Genomic DNA, 21,972 nt, shown 5'->3' on the forward strand with positions numbered 1-21,972 from the left:
GCGATCGAACAGCTATAGCACAATGTGCACGCCTCCAGTACCGGTTACAAAGGTACCTCCAGCTTCGTTCAAAAGGCATTATAAAAATGCCTCCCATATCTTATACTCGCAAAAGTCAATAAATGTACATGGACAAGAAAATAAATTTAGGAGGAATAAGTTATCAACAACATATCTGAGGTATAGATATATGCGTTCTTGAAAGAGAAACAGTGTTTCTGTAATTTTATGATTAAAAATATTAAAAGCTTTCTCTAAGACTGCATTTAAGTACAAATGAAAGCTTCTTTTTATGACATATATTTACAAAGGTCAAATACTTATTATAATAAGTAGACTTGTGCCCTTCAAGTGTCTTTACAGATGCATTCAATATAGTAAGTATTGAACTGTCTTTTATTGTGTTAATGAACTTCTTGTTGAAAAAAAAACATAAAAAAAATGACAATATGCTTGATTTATCGAAAAAAAAACGTCCAGTACTGGGCCGATAGTTCAAAACATGGTTAAGCACGGTGGAGAACCCACGTGACTTATTTGGTAAAGTGCACGGCAACAAATGTCAACAAGTCTCGATTCAGGTAAGGTTTTTAAAGATAACTTTCTTAATATTTGGAGATTTTTTGTGAAATAAAGACCATAAACCCCGCATTTAAGAGCTCTATCCACGGTAATAAAGAAATTTCTCTAATATCCTAAAGTTTTCCTAAAAATCTTGACCAACTGATTTCTCAGAGTTAAAATATAAGGCAAAGTACACGGCTTTTGACAAATATATCGGTTTACCTCATGTAAGCCGTAAATAATTCACACAAAAATCTTATTTTAAGCAAATTTTATGTATTTTATAGTTTCAGCGTGTATTGTTTAACTTCTAGTTATTTCAAAGGTAAAAATGAACTAAAACCAAATTGATTAAGTACACGGACATTTTAGGATGATAAAGTACACGGTCATTTTAGGATGATAAAGTACACGGACATTTTAGGATGATAAAGTACACGGACATTTTAGGATGATAAAGTACACGGTCATTTTAGTTTATGTTTGAAAGTAGAGTGCGTTTTACAAACTAATCGTTATATAAGCATTTTCTATTCAGAATGTATGGTGTTTAGTTTTTATCTAAGTTGTAACAATAAATTTTGCATTATAACGCACACTTAAATAACTAAATATTTAGCAATCATATTTAATGAGGAGTTGAAAGATAGTCTATGGAATAATTTAAGAGAAAGTCTGCCATTATAAGTTCGATAACTTTTAAATATGCAGATCAATACAGAAGCATACATACATTTCTTCAAAAATCAGATAGTTTTACTTATAAATTACAATCTGGACTGACGGCGAATAAAACATCTCTGTAGTTAGCGGCCCGTTTGTGGTTATTATAAATTTCATGAATGTTCCTATTTTGATGTGTTTTGCACATCACAATTAGTTTATATATATTTCCACATTTAAAGCATATTGTTAATACCTTTCAGGTAACGCTGAATCTTTTATTTGGTTCAGTCTGAACAAATATTATCTGATCTACATCAGTAAAACTGCGGTCGTTCGAACAATACAGACAGGAACTCATTGTAAAGATGGAGGCTCAGAGTTAGATGGGAAACAGCAAGGAGGAATGAGAGCACACTATATTACCAACTTACAGGCTAGGACTAAGACTTGAACATCTAGATAAGAGCTGAGCATGGAACATAATAATGTTCTAGACTAAAGGCTGAAATGTGATTACAAAATAATTGTGTTTCAAAGCTTGCTGAATAATATAAGATACATGCAGTTAAGAGTTTATAGGACATCAATGGGAAAATGACAATAATGCATCTCTAAACCTTGTGAAAATGTTTTATGCTCAATCCGTTTTCATACTATTTTTACACTGCATTTTTTTCAGTACTGTAAGACAAACGAACATTTTGAAAGAGCACCATTTGGTAACAGCACGTTTTGCTATTTATCTTAATAAAATGTTAAACTCATGAAAATGTTATTTTAACTCGGCAACATACTGGAATGCACTTCTAACTAGACCATTGTGATCTTTCAATGTGTCATGATTAGGTGTGTTTCGCCTTAACGTGCCTGCTGAGTCCAAATTTGAACTTGAATGCTGAGCGACACTGTAGACATTTGTGACGTGTCATACCCCTGTGTCTAGTAGAAATCTGGTCACTGAGATTGGTCGTGTCACCCAATTTGAACCCACACACACCACAGGTTAGCTTCAATTGGCCGCTTTCGCGTCTTTCGTGTATCTTCAAGTCTTGCAAGGGCAGTTTTGCCACACTATTTGCAAATGTGCAACTTTGTCTCGCCGTGATTGCTGCACCTATAAAAAAGACATGTACTGTCACAAGTTAGCGAGAATTGCTGGCAATGTCAGTACTTGAATATAATTTATAAAAAACACTATATTACTGCTAAGCAATGAGTGTTTGATCGTGTAATCAGCACCATAAAACTGAACGACCCTGTCCACTGAAACATGGACCACATTATTACCCGGTATGTGAAAAACGCCACCCCTAAAAAACGTTGAAAACACAGTCAGACGACGGCAAATCTTAACCTCTACACGAGGGGAGTCGTAATAAAAGTATAACTGTTAGTATATTCTTATTTCTCGGCGAAAAAATAAAGCTAAAAACTAACCTGTGTCTGTGTAAACACTCCCACAAAAACGATGGCAATCGACCAGAATGCCTTCTATCGTGGTCTACTAGATGTTTTTTTGTTTTTTTTGAAATGCCATTCCGCATTCTTTGCATAAAGTCGGAGTCTTCATATTCTGAAATGAAACAAATATCACAAAATTATAAGTCTTTCAAATCAGCTAGCAATCGAAGACATTAAAAGTACAAGAACACTTTTCTTTCTCAAAATTGACAAAATGAAGAGTTATTAAGCAGTTATGTGTTACTGTTTACCATGTATAATGAATACAAACACGTTTTACATATACGATACGAAAAAGAAGTGGAACACCCTTTACAAAAACTTCAAGCTCTTTATATGTCAATTGCGAATATATTGTTAAAATACGGGACTGAATTTTAGTGTGATAACACATGTTTCCATGATTCATGAAAATGAGCCCATCATTTAGGCGACTCTGTCGGTCTAACTGTTAAAACGCGTTCATTTTTCCCTTGCCACTCCATTACAATGCGTCTTTTCAAACATGGAGCAATGTTCAATAATGAATTTGAAGAATAGAAATAATAAATATATTTATAATAACTCGTTTTAGCACCAGTCAGTGAAATAATGAGTATATACACTGAAGGTTGTAAACGACCGTGTACTTTATCAAACCTAAAATATCCGTGTACTTTATCAATTTGGTTTTAGTTCATTTTCGCCTTTGAAATAACTATAAGAAGTTCAACAATACACGCTGAAAACTTTAAAATACATAAAATTTGCTTAAAATAAGATTTTTGTATGAATTATTTACGGATAACATGAAGTAAACCGATAGATTCGTCAAAAGCCGTGTACTTTGCCTTATATTTTAACTCTGAGAAATCAGTTGGTCAAGATTTTCAGGAAAACTTTAGGATTTTAGAGAACGTTCTTTATTACCGTGGATGGAGCTCTTAAATGCGGGGTTTATGGTCTTTATTTCACAAAAATTCTCCAAATATTAAGAGAGTTATCTTTAAAAACCTTACCGGAATCGAGACTTGTTGACATTTGTTGCCGTGCACTTTACCAAATAAGTCACGTGGGTTCTCCACCGTGGTTAACACCGAAAATTACGACAATTTGTTAACTTTTAAACATGAAATATAGGATTATGTGCTCACAGTTCAGCTGAAAAAGCTGTTCCAAATCTTGTTAGAAATGTGGCAGATGACAAACGTATCGATTAAACTTAAGAGCAGTAACGATTTGAAAGTAAGCAAAGAAAACATTAAATAACAACATTGTTAACTTGAACAGAGTTCTGAACAACCGGTCCGTTAACACCACATGAGTTACATATTCCATAAACATTTTCGGCGCAACTGTTTTCAAGAATGATAATTATGACAGACAGACAGGCAAACAGACACAGTTAATTCAGAGGATGAGCAATTTGGAAAAAATAACGTTCTAACCTAAACAATAGTTAATCTTTCCTTAAGAGAGTTCTTAACAAACAGGCATATCTTTATATGGTCATTTATATTACATAAATTGATTGAAACAATTGTATATACTTGAACACATTAGTCGTCTGTAATATGATAAATTTATATATCTCTTATACTGATAAAAGAAGTTTAAACACCAACAAAGTAAAAAATATCTTCCACATCAACGGTACTGCATCACTGACAAATGTATTTTTAGTTTATAGCTATGTTGTTGAATACGAAATATTGATAGTGTTGATCGATTAAAGTCAAATCTCAAACGTTTTAGATCAATTTCTTAATACGTTTCGTATTATATACATTGCTCTTAAAAAAATTATGTATACTCTAACACTGTGATATATCCAAAGGTACCTTACAAATATTGTTTAAAATAATAATATATTCTACCAATATTGTATATATATATACGCATGTATTTTTGTATATATAATGGATGTCTGTCTAATTTTACATATACATAGGCATTGCAAATCATAGATTTCTTTGAATTGTGTGTACCCCAAAATTCTACCGGGTAATTCAAGATACAGTCAATTAACGCATCAAATAACAGACACATACTTTTAAGAAATCGACTTATTAATAAGTAAAAAATGACTTATTAAGTTTTATGAATGCCGTTTACATTTTCGTTCATTTCTTGGTATTATGTTAGAGTTTATCATGATATTTCTTCGCTAATAAGAAACCTAAGGGGACGGCGCGCAGCGAAGGGACCGTGGTCTCTTATTCACGAAGAATTTACTAATAAATTCTAACCGACTTAATGTTAACCCCTTCCAAATTGCATTAGCTTTGATATTAAGCTGTGCGCCAAAATATTGTGACGTCTTTTAAAGAAACGTTGACACTGCCATTGCACCTTTGCATGTTTACGCGAACAATAGGTGTTGCTATATGCGCATGCGCAGTTCTAGCAATTTACTTAATCATTTAGAATCGTCTTCAGCAATAAGTATAACGATTCATCACAGTTAAGAAACTAAACGTTTTCAAGATGAAGCGCCCCTGAGTGGCAGACAATGTAGGGCATACACTAACTGTAGTTGATGCCATCTGCCCATGATGATGATGATGATGATGATGATGATGATGACGTATACGATGATGATGATGATGATGATAATGATGATGATGATGATGATGATGATGATGATGATGATGATGATGATGATGGTGGTGAATATATGATGATAATGATGAACTTATACCAATGAGATGCATCATGGCCGCCTGAACCGCTCCGATGAAGGCCGTCAATCCATGTGACTTCCCAAAGTGATCAAGGAACTCAACAAGAAGCACTCCGGCAGAGAACCCGAGTCCGTCTGCCAGGAAGTTGATAGCAAAGGCGGCTGCCACCACCACCCAGCCATATCCGCCTTCCTCCGGTTTGTGAGGGCTGCCCATTTATCAACTTGACGTACAGTATTCATATTCCCATAACATAAGAATTCGCGTCACATCACACGTGTGTTTCAATAATGTCCCTTTGCATTCAGTCTTAATCACATGAACATTGATTCTTGCTCTATTATATATTACTATATCTTGTTCTTTACAAAAATAAAAATGTCTGCAGTTTGTTCAGGTTTATACAATAAACATACAATACAATAATACATTATACAATAATATGTCCACCAAGATATGTTATTTCAGGAATTTGTAAAACACTTTTTACTATTTCACTTAACACTTTATGATATTTCATAACATCATTGAATGGCATTTTAAATAATAAATGCCAATTTTACAGTAAATGTCTGTGACTTTTCAACCTTGACTTTGAACAATACATATACATGTATGGTTTACCAGCGTATTCAGCTATTCACGTAATACTTAGTTCACATGTTTAGAAACCCATCACAGTGAAGTATATCATTGTATTACACATGTATAAGTATCCTATTGTGAACTGGTCATGTTGTATGAACATCAACATTAACATTTAAATACACAGGAAGTGTTTATGTAGAAACTTTTCTACTGAATCCTGTGGTACGATCATTGTTTGTGCAAGACGCGATATTAACTTTTGCTTCACGTCGTTTCCAGATGTTTCAATATGAAACCTCGCGGAGTGACTGATAATGTGAAACGATAATTATCACCTCATTAAAGACAAACATCGCTAATCCTATCAAAGTACAACACCCTCAATCACAATACAGGTGTTTCCTTTGATTTAGAAGTAGGCCTTTCTGGACCAGGCCTTTCTGGACCGGGCCTTTCTGGTATTGGGCCTTTTTGACCCGAATCCATTAAGTTATTAGTAAATTCTTTAGTAATTTATTATTCTGCATATCTTGATGAAAAATTGCCCGCAAGTAATATTTTAACCACCAAAGTTATTTATTTTCTTAAGATATAATAGTGTTCAACTAGCATTGTACATTATATTGTTATTTATTTTACTAGAAAAGGATGGTCTGTAACCTTGAGGTATATACCTTTTTCTTTCCACTAGTTTTACTTTGGGCTTATAATCCAACCTTGACCTTAGGTACAGATGATCTTGACTTTAGGTTTTTACTTAAAATCTTTCTCTTGAATAGTATATTTACATTTGCACAATTTCTTGTGATAATATTCAAGTAATTCACCGTCCAAATAAATACGAAAGTGATATAAGCGAATGTAAACTGAATGGAAATGCGTTTATTTATAAATTGTTCACATATTCGGACAAAATGTTCGGATGTCAATTTTAGTCGATTTAAGTAACAATCGGTTAATCGAGAGCATTTGCTTGTCTTGTTCTTCATATAGGAGTGCATATGGATTGATTATTACCAATCAATCTCCTATGAATTTATTATAAAATTCCTTGTATCCATTAGTTTATCACAAGTTTATCATCTTTTCTACCAAACTGTTCAATAATTTGAAAGATCGAATACATATTCAGGATTCCTGTGCCATGTTGTTTCATAATTTTACGATTAAACATTTATCGATCATCTTCGTTTTTTTCATTAGCACCTGTGCAAGATGCTGTCATCCAGGGCCCGTCAGCTGCTTTGTGTTGCTCAAAGGTCTGGAAATCTCGTTAAAAAGCAGTTTGCTGCTGCTGCATCAACTGATGTGAACCCATTTCATTTTCAAGACATTTTCGAACTGGAAAAGAAACCAGACTTACCATGGAAGAAACTTACAGGTATTATGTAAATTTTAAAAATGTCTTTTCGTCTTTTTATATTCTACTGTTATGATCCATTATAGCCTGTTTTACACATTGATGAATGAAGTACACCATGCTTACATGATATAACATGAATCAAGTTTTTTTTATTTGTGGTTGTACCATCTAGAATATTTTTTCAGGCTGTTTAAATTAAGAAATTCAGTCAGTAAAACAAAGCACATTGACAATGTGATTTAGCTCCAGATACAAGGTCATGTAATATTGCCAAAACTAGTACAGTAAGACTCAACATGTCAGCCAGGTTTGTATTCACCATGCCCAATTGGCATTAACAGTATGGCTGATATGGACAGTACAAGATATTAGTGACAAACCCAAAAACAATAGTTTTAGCAGAGTGAGTCTGGCATTTCACACGCAAAAAATTCAAACAGTCATATAGATGTTTGTGTGTGTGTTTTCTAGGTGATTATGTGTCCACATTCGAGGTAAAAGGCAAGCGATGCCTGCAGGTTGAACCAGAGGCACTAACCATGATAGCTGAACAGGCCATGATCGACATTGCACATCTCCTCAGGCCTGCTCACCTTCAGGTAACAGACTAACTTCACTATCAAGGTTTCATGTACTATTTTAATGTAACTATTGTAATAAGAGTATTATTCTATTACACAATACAACAAAGGAATGAGATTTATTATTAAGAAACAATGCCAATTACATAAACATTGATATACCTAATGGCATAACAATATGAAATTCTTTAACATATCAAAAATATGCATGGCCTAAAGGCTTTAATATTAACAGCAGTTTTGCTATGTAAAAAAATGGCCAAAAAACTATGATATTATGCATTTATCCATGTTTCATCTTGTTTTATCTGCCTTACTAGTTTATTTCATGTTATAAGGTTATGTATGTGGGCTGCAAGACACTAATTATATTCAATCAATCATCGCATCCATCCTGTTGTTTTAGCAACTTTCAAACATACTGAAGGACCCTGAATCATCCAGCAATGATAAGTTTGTAGCCCTGGAGCTGCTGAAGAATGCCAGTATTGCTGCCAACATGGTGCTACCAGGCTGCCAGGACACAGGGACAGCTATTTGCATGGGTAGGTGAGGGATTGACTAAGCTACCATAAGCCATAAACTTATAATTAATTTGTTAGTGCAGAGTATAAAATTGGTAAAAATCTCTAACTTCATTATTTTGAATAAATGAAGAGCTTTTTGTGGGATTGACTAAGCTAAGCCATAAACTCATAACTAATTTGTTAGTGCAGAGTATAAAATTGGTAAAAATCTCTTACTTCATTATTTTGAATAAATGAAGAGCTTTTTGTGTAGTAAAAAAAGCAACCTTGTCTTTAAGTTATTCATTAACTTTGCTGTCCTTGGAATATGACAGTTTAAATTAGTATCCCTTAATTATGGAATAAAAATAAAAAAAGTTAATAGCATATTCCATACATAATAATACCATATTATTTTTTTTCCTTGTTTCACCTGTTACTACATTCTTGGATTCCAGGGAAGAAAGGACAGTATGTATGGACGGAGGGAAATGATGCAGAGGCCATTTCAAGAGGCATCTATAACACATACACACAGAAGAACCTAAGATATTCACAGGTAAGTTCATACACACAGAAGAACCTCAGATAATCACAGGTAGTTCATACACACAAAAGAGTCTCAGATATATACAGGTAGTTCAAACACACAGAATAACCCCAGATATTCACAGGTGGTTTCATACACACAGAAGAACCTGAGATATTCACAGGTAAGTTCATACACACAGAAGAACCTCAGATAATTACAGGTAGTTCATATACACAGAAGAGCCCCAGATATTTACAGGTAGTTCATACACACAGAAAACCTCCAAATACTCACCCCAGATATTCACAGGTGGTTTCATACACACATGAGAACCCCAGATATTCACAGGTAAGTTCATACACACAGAAGAGCCCCAGCTATTGACAAGTAGTTCATACACACTGAAGAACCCCAGATATTGACAAGTATTTCATACACACAGAAGAGCCCCAGATATTGACAAGTAGTTTATACACACAGAATAACCCCAGATATTCACAAGTCGTTTCATACACACAGGAGAACCCCAGATATTCACAGGTCGTTTCATACACACAGAAGAACCCCAAATATTCACAGGTATATACACACATTTACATTTAAATATAACAACATGAGGTAAAGTACATGTACTATGAAAACCATACAGTTAGATTTTTTAGTTCCTCAAATACGTATATGGATAGCATATCTATTATAAGAATATCATGGTAATGACATAATATACAAGCAGACATTCATTGATTATGCATCAAAAGAGCTGGAAATGGAATGTATATTCCGTGCTAGGTTGCATCCTTTGACTGGTTACAGTCAAGTATTAAAGGTTAAGTATATAAAAAATAGCTGTGAATATGAAAGACATACTCAAATTATTCTTAAAATAAGGTAAAATGTGGAATTTGTACCATTTTCATGTAAAATGCATTTAGTTTTATACATTTAACAAAGCTTACTCTGAGGTTAAAACACTTATACATTGTTGATATTTATCCAATCATGAATCATTACCAATGTAGTTGAACTTTGGTGGGAACCAAAACCAATTTCTATTTCCTCCACATACCCTTTATCATAACTTTTTAACTCCCAGGTTGCTCCACTGAACATGTACAAAGAGGTGAACACCAAAACCAATCTGCCCGCCCAGATTGAGATCTACTCTACCCCCGGGGGTCAGTATGACTTCCTCTTTATCGCCAAGGGTGGTGGCTCGGCGAACAAGACATTTCTCTTCCAGCAGACCAAAGCACTGTTGAACCCTGAGAAATTGTTGAAGTTTGTCAATGAGAAAGTAAAGGTACTGGTATTTATGTTTTCTTTATATAAGGTTAAAAGAGGGGTTTTGAGTCTCAGACCCATGGATATGGTGGAACTGGTCAGGCTTCTATTAGATTTGAAACAGGAAGTTGAGTTTCAATATTGCAAAGGGGCCATTATACAATTGTGTTGGTTAACATAAAAAATTATTTGCCACATATGGAGTGATTTTCAAGAATAATTTTCTTACAGTTTTATTGTTTGCTATAAATAAGGGTTGAGAATCTTAGCCTCCTGGTCCTCCGATGTAAAGTTCAGGGATTTTTATGTTCCCAAAAGGGAGAGCATAAAGTAACCACTTTGTCTTTCTGTACATCTTCAGTCCTTCCTACATTGTCAGATAAATAACTTCTAAACAACAGATGGGTAGTGAAATAGAGCTTCGTAAATAGAAATATGGCTTTTTCCAATTTTCAAACTCATTTTTAGTCTGTAGTATAAAATGAAAAGTCTTTGAAGTATTTACTTCAAATTTCAAAAAACAGATTTTGGAGTGTGCAGTGCACAGGAACCATGCATTAGGCTGCAGGATGTCTTGAGTAGACGCCTTTTGTTTATTTTCATACTTATATTTTGTCCAGAGCATGAGTTGAAAAGTTTTTGAGGTATTTGCTTCAATCTTCATATACAGACATATCTCATTTAAAAGAAGTGCTGTGCGAAATTAACATAACTCTTGGTGCAGTAATTTCTAATTTATTGTCTATTGTTTAAGTGTAATCCTTTATCATACTAAACGCAAATTTGTAACTTTAATTGGGCAGGGATATGGCAGCCTGTGACTGCTCTTGGATGGATGCTTGTTTGGGCTATAACTTGGAATGTACTAAAGGAATTAAAATTAAATTTTGTATATAGATAAATATCAATGACATGGCAGAAAGTGCAGTGCAGTGCACAATATCCATTATTGTGCCCTGCATATTGTTTCAGTTACATGAATTTCCCCTGAAACTCCCCTAAACCTGATATTTGAGTTTATCCGTGCCATATCTTGGAAAGTAGTTAAGGGAACTTGAAATATAGACAGTTTGCAATGATAGGTAGTACCTTGCACAAGAACCAAAATTCTTCCCTGCATATTTTTTTAGTTGTTTCCCCGTAAACCCTCCTCTAACTGATATTTTTTCGAAAATGGGAGATTGTCTGGGCCATTCCTTGTACAGTTTTAAAGGGAACTTGAAGTATAGAGAGATGGCAATGAGAGGAAGTAAAGTGCACAAGAACCATAATCCTTCCCTGCACATTTCATCAGTTATCTCCGTAGGCCCTTAACCTGATATTTTTCCATTATGGATGCTAGTTCGAACCATAGCATTGAAGGTTCTAAAGGGATTTAAATGAAACTTGGTATATACTGTAGATAGATGGCAATGACATAATGAAAATTTTGAAGGTCTTTTGAAGGTATTCACACTGTCATGCAACGTTCTCTTCTACTGATGTTTGTGGATTTAATTAGCTGCTTTTTATATATATTTTTATTGCTTGAAATTTATTCCAAAATTTATTTGTAATTTTGCCAATATCTGCATAATAATGCTTGAACCATTCACCCTCACCCTGTACAATTTTCATAGAAAATGGGCATTTGGTGAGCATCCATCTCCTCCAGCAATATCCGTATCCTACTCTCAGTCATTCTCAGCCTTGTATTACAAATACAGGTCAATATTTTTGTGAAAGACACAGAGACTTTGCCTCAAATTCAATTATGCAAAGGAAACTATTAGGACAAGCCCTGATGCAATGATATAATTTTATTGTTACTATGATTTTCTTTAGCAAAGACAAACAGAAATGTCACAAAAACACCAGTCAGTATTCAAGTTAAATTATAGTTTGTATTTATCGAAAACCTTGAGTACCATATATTTACACTAGCCATATTTCAGACACTGGGCACAGCAGCCTGCCCTCCATACCATCTCGCTTTTGTTGTGGGTGGTACATCAGCGGAATTTAACCTGAAGACAGTCAAACTGGCCTCAACTAAATATCTCGATACACTGCCAACATCGGGTGAGAATTTATAATGAGCTTTAAATTGTTGTCATTTTTAAGTGGCTTAAGTTGTGACTAACGTCTATTCAAAGCATGCTTGACTGTCAATGATTTGCAGTATTTCTCCATTAGTTGTGTGAGTTCAATTTCCAAAAAATAAAATCATAACTCCTAAAGGAAATACAGTCTAAAATCAAAGAATTTAAATAAAATGAGTAGAGAAATAATATTTTGTAACACACTGCTTATTACAAATGATATTTCGAGGAAACAAAAAAATTAACTTCAAGAAACAAGCCCCATTTTACAGCTTATTTATTTAACACTACTATTATAGGTAACGAACATGGCCGAGCCTTCCGTGACCTGGAGCTTGAACAGGAGATCCATAAATTGACTCAGAAAATGGGAATCGGTGCCCAGTTTGGGGGCAAGTACTTCTGTCATGATGTGAGGGTGGTTCGCCTTCCCCGGCATGGGGCATCATGCCCGGTGGGACTGGGTGTATCATGTTCAGCTGACCGGCAGGTAAGGGAAGTGTGACTTATATAAGTTTCATTGTCTTACTGACCTTAAATATAAGAATATCTGCCCAGTTTTAAGGCAAGTTCTTTCTTCTTGATTTAACATGTTGATAAGGACACAATAATATATAATCAAATATCAGGATAGAGTATATTTTCTAAGAAGATACCAGTAATGGTGTCTTACAAGACTGTTAGTAAGTGATGCCAATGATCTGTTTATTTCTTGTTTGCTGATGGATTGTTCAAAGTCTGCATATCATATGGCATGGCATGTTACATTTTAGTTTTTAAATGTGGTCTGAGGGTGATATCACCATTTTTAGATAGTGGGAAAGATCACAGAGGAGGGAGTATTCCTTGAACAGCTGGAGACCAACCCTGACAAGTTCCTGCCGGAAATCAAGGATGATGAACTCGGAGGCGAGGTGGTCAAGGTGAGTTTACCCAGGTGAAGTTAGATACTGGATATCAAGGACCCTGATAATCACATAGCCAGAGTCATCCCTAAGAGATATTTTGTAAGATGGGGGATACACTATCCAGCACTTTCTTATTAATCGATTATTAGATGGTCGTGGTATTTATGAGCAGACTAGTTTAAGGTTAGCAACATAAATGATAATGTTGAATTTTCCAGAAAATGACATATTAAACAAAATGCTGCTTGATAGTATTTCACCAACACATGCTGCTGGACTTGTATTCAATTGTAATTTGGCCTTTTGGAGGGGTCTGAATCTGAGTATGTATCAGTACTAAACATTGATGGCACTCTGAGTGGGGATTGAAAGACATATTTTCTGATATAGAGTATTAAATATTGACTTGGCCTTTACCTCCAATAAGAGATTGGTCATTAGTTATGATATGTTACTCAGACAGAAAGGCCTGACAAGGACAATTTTCAAAAAATATATATATAATAAAGATAAAGATTAGTTTAAAATATTTTTATCTCGGGGCTATTCCAGTAAAACATATTACCCCCGGGGCAAGGGCAATTATTGAAATAGTATATAGGTGGGTCTCTTTTTTTCGCTAATTTGGACCCCACAAGAGTAAATTTGCTTCTGTATGGGGGTGGCATAAAGTAACTTCCTGCCCGGAGATTATATGTGTTAATGGAACAGCCCACACAAGGCTTGTGAAGAAAGCTATATTATCTTATGCTTAGACACTCTCGTTGGTACAATGTTGCCTGAGAGTGTTGTCTTGTCTAGGGCGGGAAACCAGAGTGCCTTCGAAAATCCAACTTGATAACCCACAAACACCAACCAAACAGACATACACCCAGGCCGGGTTTAAATGAAGCACTCTGATTCATATGTTGATTTGTTCATATAATATAATTTCAAAAATTGACAACATTTTCACCAAATATAACAGGTAGATCTGAACCAGCCAATGCCTGAGGTTCTTAACCTGCTCAGCAGCTATCCAATCAGAACGAGGCTCAGCCTGAATGGTACGTTGATAGTGGCCCGAGATATCGCACACGCCAAGCTACAGGAGAGGCTGGATAAGGGGGAGGGACTTCCAGAATACATGAAGAACCATCCGGTATACTATGCTGGGCCTGCCAAGACACCTGATGTACGTATTGTAGGAGATGATAGTCAGTTTTTCTTTGCCTTGTCATTGTCACAATTTCTTTATAAATACTGGACTCATCTCAGATACACATTAACCTTCCCAATCATATTAATGATTCAAAACAATCATTTATCATTCAAAATGTATTTGTAGCATTTTTTAAAGTTTTCAAATTGATGAAAGTTGTTAACAAATTTAGTATAAAATTAGTATAAATTTTAATTTTATACTTTTGAAAATTAATATTTTACTAGGCTTATGGTAATGGCTCATGTATCCTATCCACTGCTAGTTGTATGGAAGATTTGTGCCTTGTTCTAGCATATACATACAAGCAAATGATGGTTAAGAGTGAAACAGTGTCCGCCTCTCACACATGTAAGTTGTGTGTTCGATCTCCTCAATGGGAACAGTACTGATTTCTACCCCGAAAACAGTATCAAAATAAAAGCTGTCTTTACAATTTAGCTAAATAAATTTGTATAAACTTATCATGCATAAATAAAGTCATCATAGAAACTTCAATACTTATTTCATCTCCAATCTCCGTTGCAGGGTTATGCTAGCGGTTCATTTGGCCCAACCACTGCGGGCCGTATGGACAGTTATGTGGACTCGTTCCAAGCAGCAGGGGGCAGTATGATCATGCTGGCAAAAGGAAACAGAAGTAAACAGGTAAGGCCAGGCCATAGTCATTTTATTGAAATGTCATCGGGCACTTCAGTTTTCAGCTTTAAGCATGAAAGAAAAAAATATTTACCAAAATCAAAATTAAGCACAAAAAAAAGATTATCTAGGGCTAACTTAATAGAAATAGAATAATGTCTAAAGAAATACACCATATATACAGCGGTTTAATTTCGAATTTGATGTGACCTTGTAAATATATTTTTTATTTCCCTGTAATCTGTATTTGTGTATATACATTTGTTGCAAATAATCTGTATTTTTGTATATACATTTGTTGCAAATAGAATATATAAGATCGTTTTTTTCTATGGCAATTTGTTGTTTATTTTTTTCTAGGTAAGAAGGTTTTAAAATAGGAACAGAAACAATTTGATATGTCCTTTCTTCAAGTAACTTCATCTTTTCCCTGTATTGCAGTGCTACACAATTTTCTTCACTGAATAGGTCAATGTTTTGTTATACATTAAAAGTAAATATAAATGTTTCAGATAACAATATAATTAAAACACATGGAAATTGTAAAAACGAGTAAAGTGGTACATGAAATATTTCAAACTTATCGACAGTGCTTATTGATGTAAGTCTATAGACTATAGCATATGCTAAAATCGTTATGTCCCCTTTAGTCATGGTGACAAATTCATGCACGAATCATGGTTCTTTTTCAAGCCCTGGGCCCATGTTTGCCCCGGTCCCAAGTCTGATTCCAGACTCAGACTCAGATAAAAAAAAAAAATTAAAACTGAAAAAGACACTATTTATATCTATTATTCGTACAAAACATGTTAAAACATGATCTGCCATTTTCGCCGTCAATGTTTTGATAAGATAAGGTTTGCAATAAATGAAGATATTAAATTTTGAGTCTGAGTATGAGTCTTTTGGTCATCATGGCCCCAGCAATAACAAATTATAGTGTGTTAAACACAGGGATGATAAGGTTTGGCATACATCCTGAAATCAGGACTGAGAGGTTTCAACTTCAGACTATTGTATATTTGTGAAGTGTGTTTCTTTGCTGGACATTTGCATTCAGTCTAGTAAGAAGTTTGTATGTATATGGTTTGGAAAAAAAATCAACAAGGGTCAGCCCCTTAATCCTGCTTTTGAAACGAATCCTTCCTAACTAAATGTAAAGTATTTTCAGGATTGTGATGTATGTTAGTTTAAACTTTATTTAATTTTACAACGATTGTGAAACAAGCTATAACAACTTATATTAATCACTCTCGTTGGCACGATGTTGCGCGAGAGTGTGGTGTATGTTCTCTAATCATCCATGATAGAACAATAATTGTTTGCCTATTTAACTGTTATCAATGCCATTCTGTATCTTGTCATTGGTTATATTGTGATTTTCTCTCATTTGAAGGTGACAAATGCTTGCAAGAAGCATGGAGGATTCTACCTGGGATCTATTGGCGGCCCAGCAGCCATCTTGGCCAAGAACTGTATCAAGAAAGTGGAAGTCATGGAGTACCCGGAACTCGGTAATGTCCTAGATTTGTCAAGTTACTATTGACATCAGTAGAACTGGGACCATGATTAAGATAAGTCTCAAGTTCACCATTCTCATTCATCAGAGGTTTGATCATGATAAATCTAATCTGTTGTACGCATAGCATCATCACTGTGGTGAACGAGAATGCAAGTATGCGTTCAGACTCAAGTGGCAAAACTGCAAATCTTCATTTTATTGTAACGTTCAATCTTGTCAAGCTTTGGTAATGAAATTTGATGAATTTTATTTCTATTCGAAACTTTACAATTATTCACAATTTTTTTTTGTTAAACTAATGGAATAAAGGTGATTCTTTGTAATTTAATATAAGGGTTTGTCTGGGTGTAGACTTGGACTTGAGACTGTTCATCATCACTGCCCCAGGCCCCATTATCACTTCATAACTCAAGTCAAATTTCAATCTCAATCTTAAGTCATTTTACCACATAAGAAAAATTGAATGAATCAAAATTGTGTATGTTAAGCGCTGGTTTTAAAAATGTATTGTCTCATGGAATGAGTGGATAATAATATTTAAAAGAAACTTATTATGGAGCCAAAAGTTTACTTAAGTCATTGCTAAAAACGATACGTTGTACTCAATTATATTTTTCAGCTGATAATTTTTCTTCAGAATAATGATTGACTCTTTAACAGCATGATGTATGAGAGAATACACATGTAAAAATAGTAACAACACATACAATTTTGAATAATTTCATGCTATCATGTGGTAAAATATGTTGAGTTTAAGAGTTGAGAAAGTATTTATGTGATATTGGTACCTGATGCTCTAAGGTGGTAAAAAAACATTTAATAAGGGTTAAAGCACAAGCCTGCAAGCCCTGCACAGGTAAATTTGTGCAGGGATCGTTCAAAGACTGCACATCGTATGCCATGGCTTGTTACATTTTAGTATGTAATAGAAATGTAAGAATCAGACTTGTTCATTCCATAGTTTGATTTTGATGACTGGGATAACGTATATTTGATATAACATAAATTTGTGCCGTGGTCCACTACAAACAAGACTTAGTTTTCATTAATCAAATGATGATGAATCTTATCTACATCAAATTGAAAATTGCCCGTTTTTAAGTTGACTTTAGATTAAAATACCATAGAGAAATATATGTAGGTAATGTAAAGCTGTAATAAAAATTGCTACATTTAGGTGTCACCTGCCAGACTTGCAGATATATAGGGATTACTTTGTCCTCCACTTTAACATCATCACACTTCAGTTATCAATTACTTTTGAATAACTTGTTGTAAAATGTTCAAACTTGGTAAACACATTGGTCATGGTCAGTTGGTGACTGTTTTTGATTTAAGGGTCAATAGGTCAAGGTCATAGTTTTCTTGCTAGACAAAATATGGGAACTCCTGACAGGCTACCGTAATCATCCTTTTCACAAAATACTTGTAATATTTGTTACTTGTAATATTTGTTTTGTTTCCTCAACTTTGAAGTACATTTTTATCATATCACCACGGACCTATATCATGTACCCGTGATATCATTGATGTACCTAGAACTTATAAAAATACATTGCCCATGTATTTTCAGGTATGGAGGCAATCTGGAAGTGTGAAGTAGAGGACTTTCCTGCATTCATTGTAGTGGACAACAAAGGCAATGACTTCTTTAAGGAGTGGCAGGTCGAGTGATTTACACCTCTGTTACAGTGGAGAAGTCATGGAAGTTCCGGATGATACGTTGAAGCTATACATCTTCACGAAATGTTTAGATTTGGGCCTTTTATCCTATGTGTTACAGTGACACACTTATTCAAAATCAATACATACACATGTATAACAAACATAATTTTTAAGTGTTAAACCTTTAACTACTTACATAATAATGCATTTATGTAAAATATTAATTACTGATAACAAGATTGAAACCATGTATTTAATAACTGAAACGCAAAAATATTAAATGATTGGTGATTGCTAAAAAATTAACTGCGATTTACTATCCTCTCATAAGGTTGAAATACAGTGTTTTTTGCACCTTTCTTTCAAATTAAACTTGGTATTCTTCATGAAAACCATTGTTTTCGACTTATTTTCATCCTTTTTGGTATAATTAAACAATTATATTAATTGTGGTAAATCTTTTTTTAAGAGTGCATCTTTAAACATAAAGGATTTTGTTTTGGTTATTTTAACCAACAATGAGTAAAGCATTCTCCCTTTGTTTTCTATATTAACTTTTGTTTTTAAAGCATTCAACATTGGCAAATAAACGAATCAGTGAACATTAATTAGGCCTCATCACCTTATTAAACAAGGCCAATGGCCCAATTCTCCATGATTATTAGTGATAGTTATGATCTGGTCCTGGTTAGCAACCCTAGCATTAGACAGCTTATGTGATTTTGATGTAAAATTTGATATCCTTTGTTATTGTAAAACTGTAATAGTGTACATCATGAAAGTTGCTATTGTTGTACTATGTTAGTTTTAAGATGGCTTTTATGAGGACAATTGTAAGAGGGGTTCAATGACTGTGATTAGAAAAATATTTACCTTTTAGACAGAGTGATATAAAGTTCGAACTTCATGGATATTTTGCCTTTCAGTCAATATTACTTTAATGAGGGGCGATCTAAACTTTGTCTTCAACTGTAATTCTCTAATCTATGCAGGAAATACACAACAGCAGAGTCCATATGTTTTTTTTATCGCCCCTCTTATTTAAAAAAAATAAATATTATATGTTGCTTATATATTCATGCTTTGGTTGCGTTATTTGCACTAGAGCTGCTGTATTTCTTTCATGTATTCCTTTCAGAAGTCGAGTAAGTGCTCTGTTTCTATTTATTCTGCAATTATGTTAATGCTTTTTATTTTTTTATTTATGGTATGTATTAAAATACATCATAAAATATTTTCTGTTATGACACTTCGGGTATGGCATGTGAAACGAAGTGTGTCATTTATAGTAATAAAATGATTTCAAAACTGTGTTGCTCCTTTGTGCGATCTGAGAATAATTTTGATTTATGCTCGACTGCATTTTCCCTTTATATCATTATCATCATTATTTAATTCAAATAATGATTCTCGATGTGAGGCAGTTAAAATGTATTTTTGTTTATCAGGTGTTATTGCGTATTAGATGATCATAAGTTTAAAAGTACCGAAATATATAGTTTATATAAAGTTTGGATCTTTTTCCTTTTAAATGTTACTGTTTTTAAGTTAAATTGTCAATAATGGCAATAGATATGACTTTGAAACATAATAAATAAGGGTTTTGAAAGATAACAATTTGCATATCTGCATCCAGTCAACATGTTCATTAGTAATGCTTAAAGGCCTAGTTTAAGGAATGTTTGGCATGATAATCCCCTGGTGTGCATCTGCTAATTGCACTGGTGTCACAGTAGGGGCCAATTTCCTGTGTATTCGTTTATTGGCACAGGGCCATTTAGGGTCCATTTCTTTCATAAAACCTCCTAAACTGCTCAGCAGGATACTTAGGTCGTGACACTTGACTGTCAATCCAGGGATTGCAGGATCGATTCCCCGCCGCACCACTCAACAAAAGGGAAGGTCATTAATGGGGGTCCCGTGTGACAGTAATACACTGAAACATTATGGATTTGGATTACGGCAGTTAAATAAAGTGCTTTTAATATTTCAAATACAGGTGCAGTTAATGGAATAATTAAAACCTTTTAACATCCTATTGACACCCTGTACCATGAAAAACGGAATAAACAAAATGTCATGCACAATTGACGTAGTCATGGATGCGTGCATAATTGGGCTTCTTCCTAGCAAATTGTGATGAGGCGAGTAGTCAGCCACTTGATTTAAAAAGAATTGTAAACACATGTGAATGGCTTCTTAGCAAACAACTATAAAAACGTGACGGCAATGTAATCATTTCAGAAATTCAGACGCCGTATACCATTTACCATTTATTAAGTATACTGTATAAGCCAAATAAAGCATATAAAGCACTTTAGTTAAAATAAATGGAAATATTCATAGCGTGCTTACATAATACAGTTACTGTACGTTAGGTATAAGGTGCGTCCCTTGTTTACTTGAATGCAAAAACAATAAATATTGTTAAAATTTATACATGTAGATGTTTACTTTACTTTATGCGTTTAAGAATAAATACAAAGTGACATTGTTAAACGCACGTTTGATGTGACGCGAATTCTTCCGTTATGGAAATATACTTTTAAGTTGATAAATGAGCAGCCCCCACAAACCGGAGAACGGCGCATATGGCTGGGTGGTGGTGGCAGCCGCCTTTGCCATCAACTTCCTGGCTGACGGACTCGGGTTCTCTTCCGGTGTGCTTCTAGTAGAGTACCTTGATTATTTTGGGGAGTCACATGGACTAACGGCCTTCATCGGAGCGGTCCAGGCGGCCATGATGCATCTTATTGGTATGAGTTCATCATCATCATCATCATCATCATCATCATCATCATCATCATCATCATCATCATTATCATCATTATCAGCATCGTCGTCGTCGTCATCATCATAGTCATCATCATCATTATCATCATCATCATCATGGCGACAATCTACCCCACCACAACCACCGCTAGAACACCACCACCAAAACCAACACTTCACCAACACCACTACCTGTAATGTATGGTTAATGACTATCCGTCCTTTAAAGGCCCTCTGGTGGCTGCTCTCATGGAACGACTAGGAGCCCAGATGGTGACTGTCGCGGGAGCCGTACTGACCTTATTGGCCTAGCTGCCAGTTTTCCAGCCTCAACAGTGGCACACCTCACACCATGAAATTTATAGGAGGTACGTATGCAACTTTTTGGACGGGGTATAGAAACAATTATAACCCCGGGCAGTGACAGTAGCGGGCGCCGCGCTGTTATGTGTTGGCGGGTGCACTTCTAATTTACAATGGGTGCTATGGTGAGTTCGTATTTAACCTATACATAAAGCCGGGACGGAGCATATAGAGACCACCTATGATCCCGGGAGGTGGCGGTCGCGATAGCCGTACTAACCTGTATTTATCAGTTTCCACGCTACCACAGTGGTGCACCTCACACAGGGATATCTACGTGTTTGGCTTACAATAGAGAGAGTGACTGTGAGCCCGGTTTGTGACTATCCGAACCGTCAGTTTCCTAGTAACCACATTGGAGCACCTGACTTACCATTGGGGCTCTAGGAGGAACATAATCGATTCAGTGTCATGTTTCTCTGATATAAAAAGGTACAAGGGGTACGAACGGTCACGCCCACGAGCGCCGAAATGGGCTTAACGGTTGAAATTCTCGAAAACCGTTTAATCCTTTTTTATTACTTGAAAATCTCAGGTTTATTGGGGGAAGGGGTGGACACAGTATTGGACACCTTCATAATATATATATATATATATATATATATATATATATATA

At 34.9% G+C, this 21,972-nt stretch overlaps 1 protein-coding gene across 2 annotated transcripts; it reads left to right on the forward strand.

Annotated features, from left to right (window-relative positions):
* Positions 1–6,627: 6,627 nt before the first annotated feature.
* LOC128203420 (fumarate hydratase class I, aerobic-like) lies at positions 6,628–19,532 on the forward strand. Of its 2 annotated transcripts, none has more exons than XM_052904829.1 (13): positions 6,628–6,669; positions 7,146–7,323; positions 7,777–7,904; positions 8,293–8,431; positions 8,851–8,951; positions 10,018–10,224; positions 12,140–12,266; positions 12,586–12,776; positions 13,099–13,209; positions 14,162–14,368; positions 14,924–15,043; positions 16,431–16,548; positions 18,130–19,532. In XM_052904829.1, the coding sequence occupies exons 2-13, from the start codon at positions 7,158–7,160 to the stop codon at positions 18,228–18,230; spliced, it is 1,716 nt and encodes a 571-aa protein (XP_052760789.1). In that variant the 5' UTR covers positions 6,628–6,669; positions 7,146–7,157; the 3' UTR covers positions 18,231–19,532. The 2 variants fall into 2 exon arrangements, with proteins under 2 accessions (XP_052760789.1, XP_052760790.1); XM_052904830.1 differs by having other exon boundaries at positions 6,669–6,691.
* Positions 19,533–21,972: the final 2,440 nt, after the last annotated feature.

The sequence above is a fragment of the Mya arenaria genome, chromosome 9 (assembly GCF_026914265.1).
Source record: "Mya arenaria isolate MELC-2E11 chromosome 9, ASM2691426v1".
Lineage (NCBI taxonomy): Eukaryota > Metazoa > Mollusca > Bivalvia > Myida > Myidae > Mya > Mya arenaria.

Excerpts from the sequence above, each read along its gene's own strand:
- LOC128203420 (XM_052904829.1), top strand. The coding sequence starts at position 7,158 with ATGCTGTCATCCAGGGCCCGTCAGCTGCTTTGTGTTGCTCAAAGGTCT. Across the intron at positions 8,432-8,850 it reads AGGGACAGCTATTTGCATGG|GGAAGAAAGGACAGTATGTA; the intron begins GTAGGTGAGGGA and ends CTTGGATTCCAG. Across the intron at positions 12,777-13,098 it reads CATGTTCAGCTGACCGGCAG|ATAGTGGGAAAGATCACAGA; the intron begins GTAAGGGAAGTG and ends CACCATTTTTAG.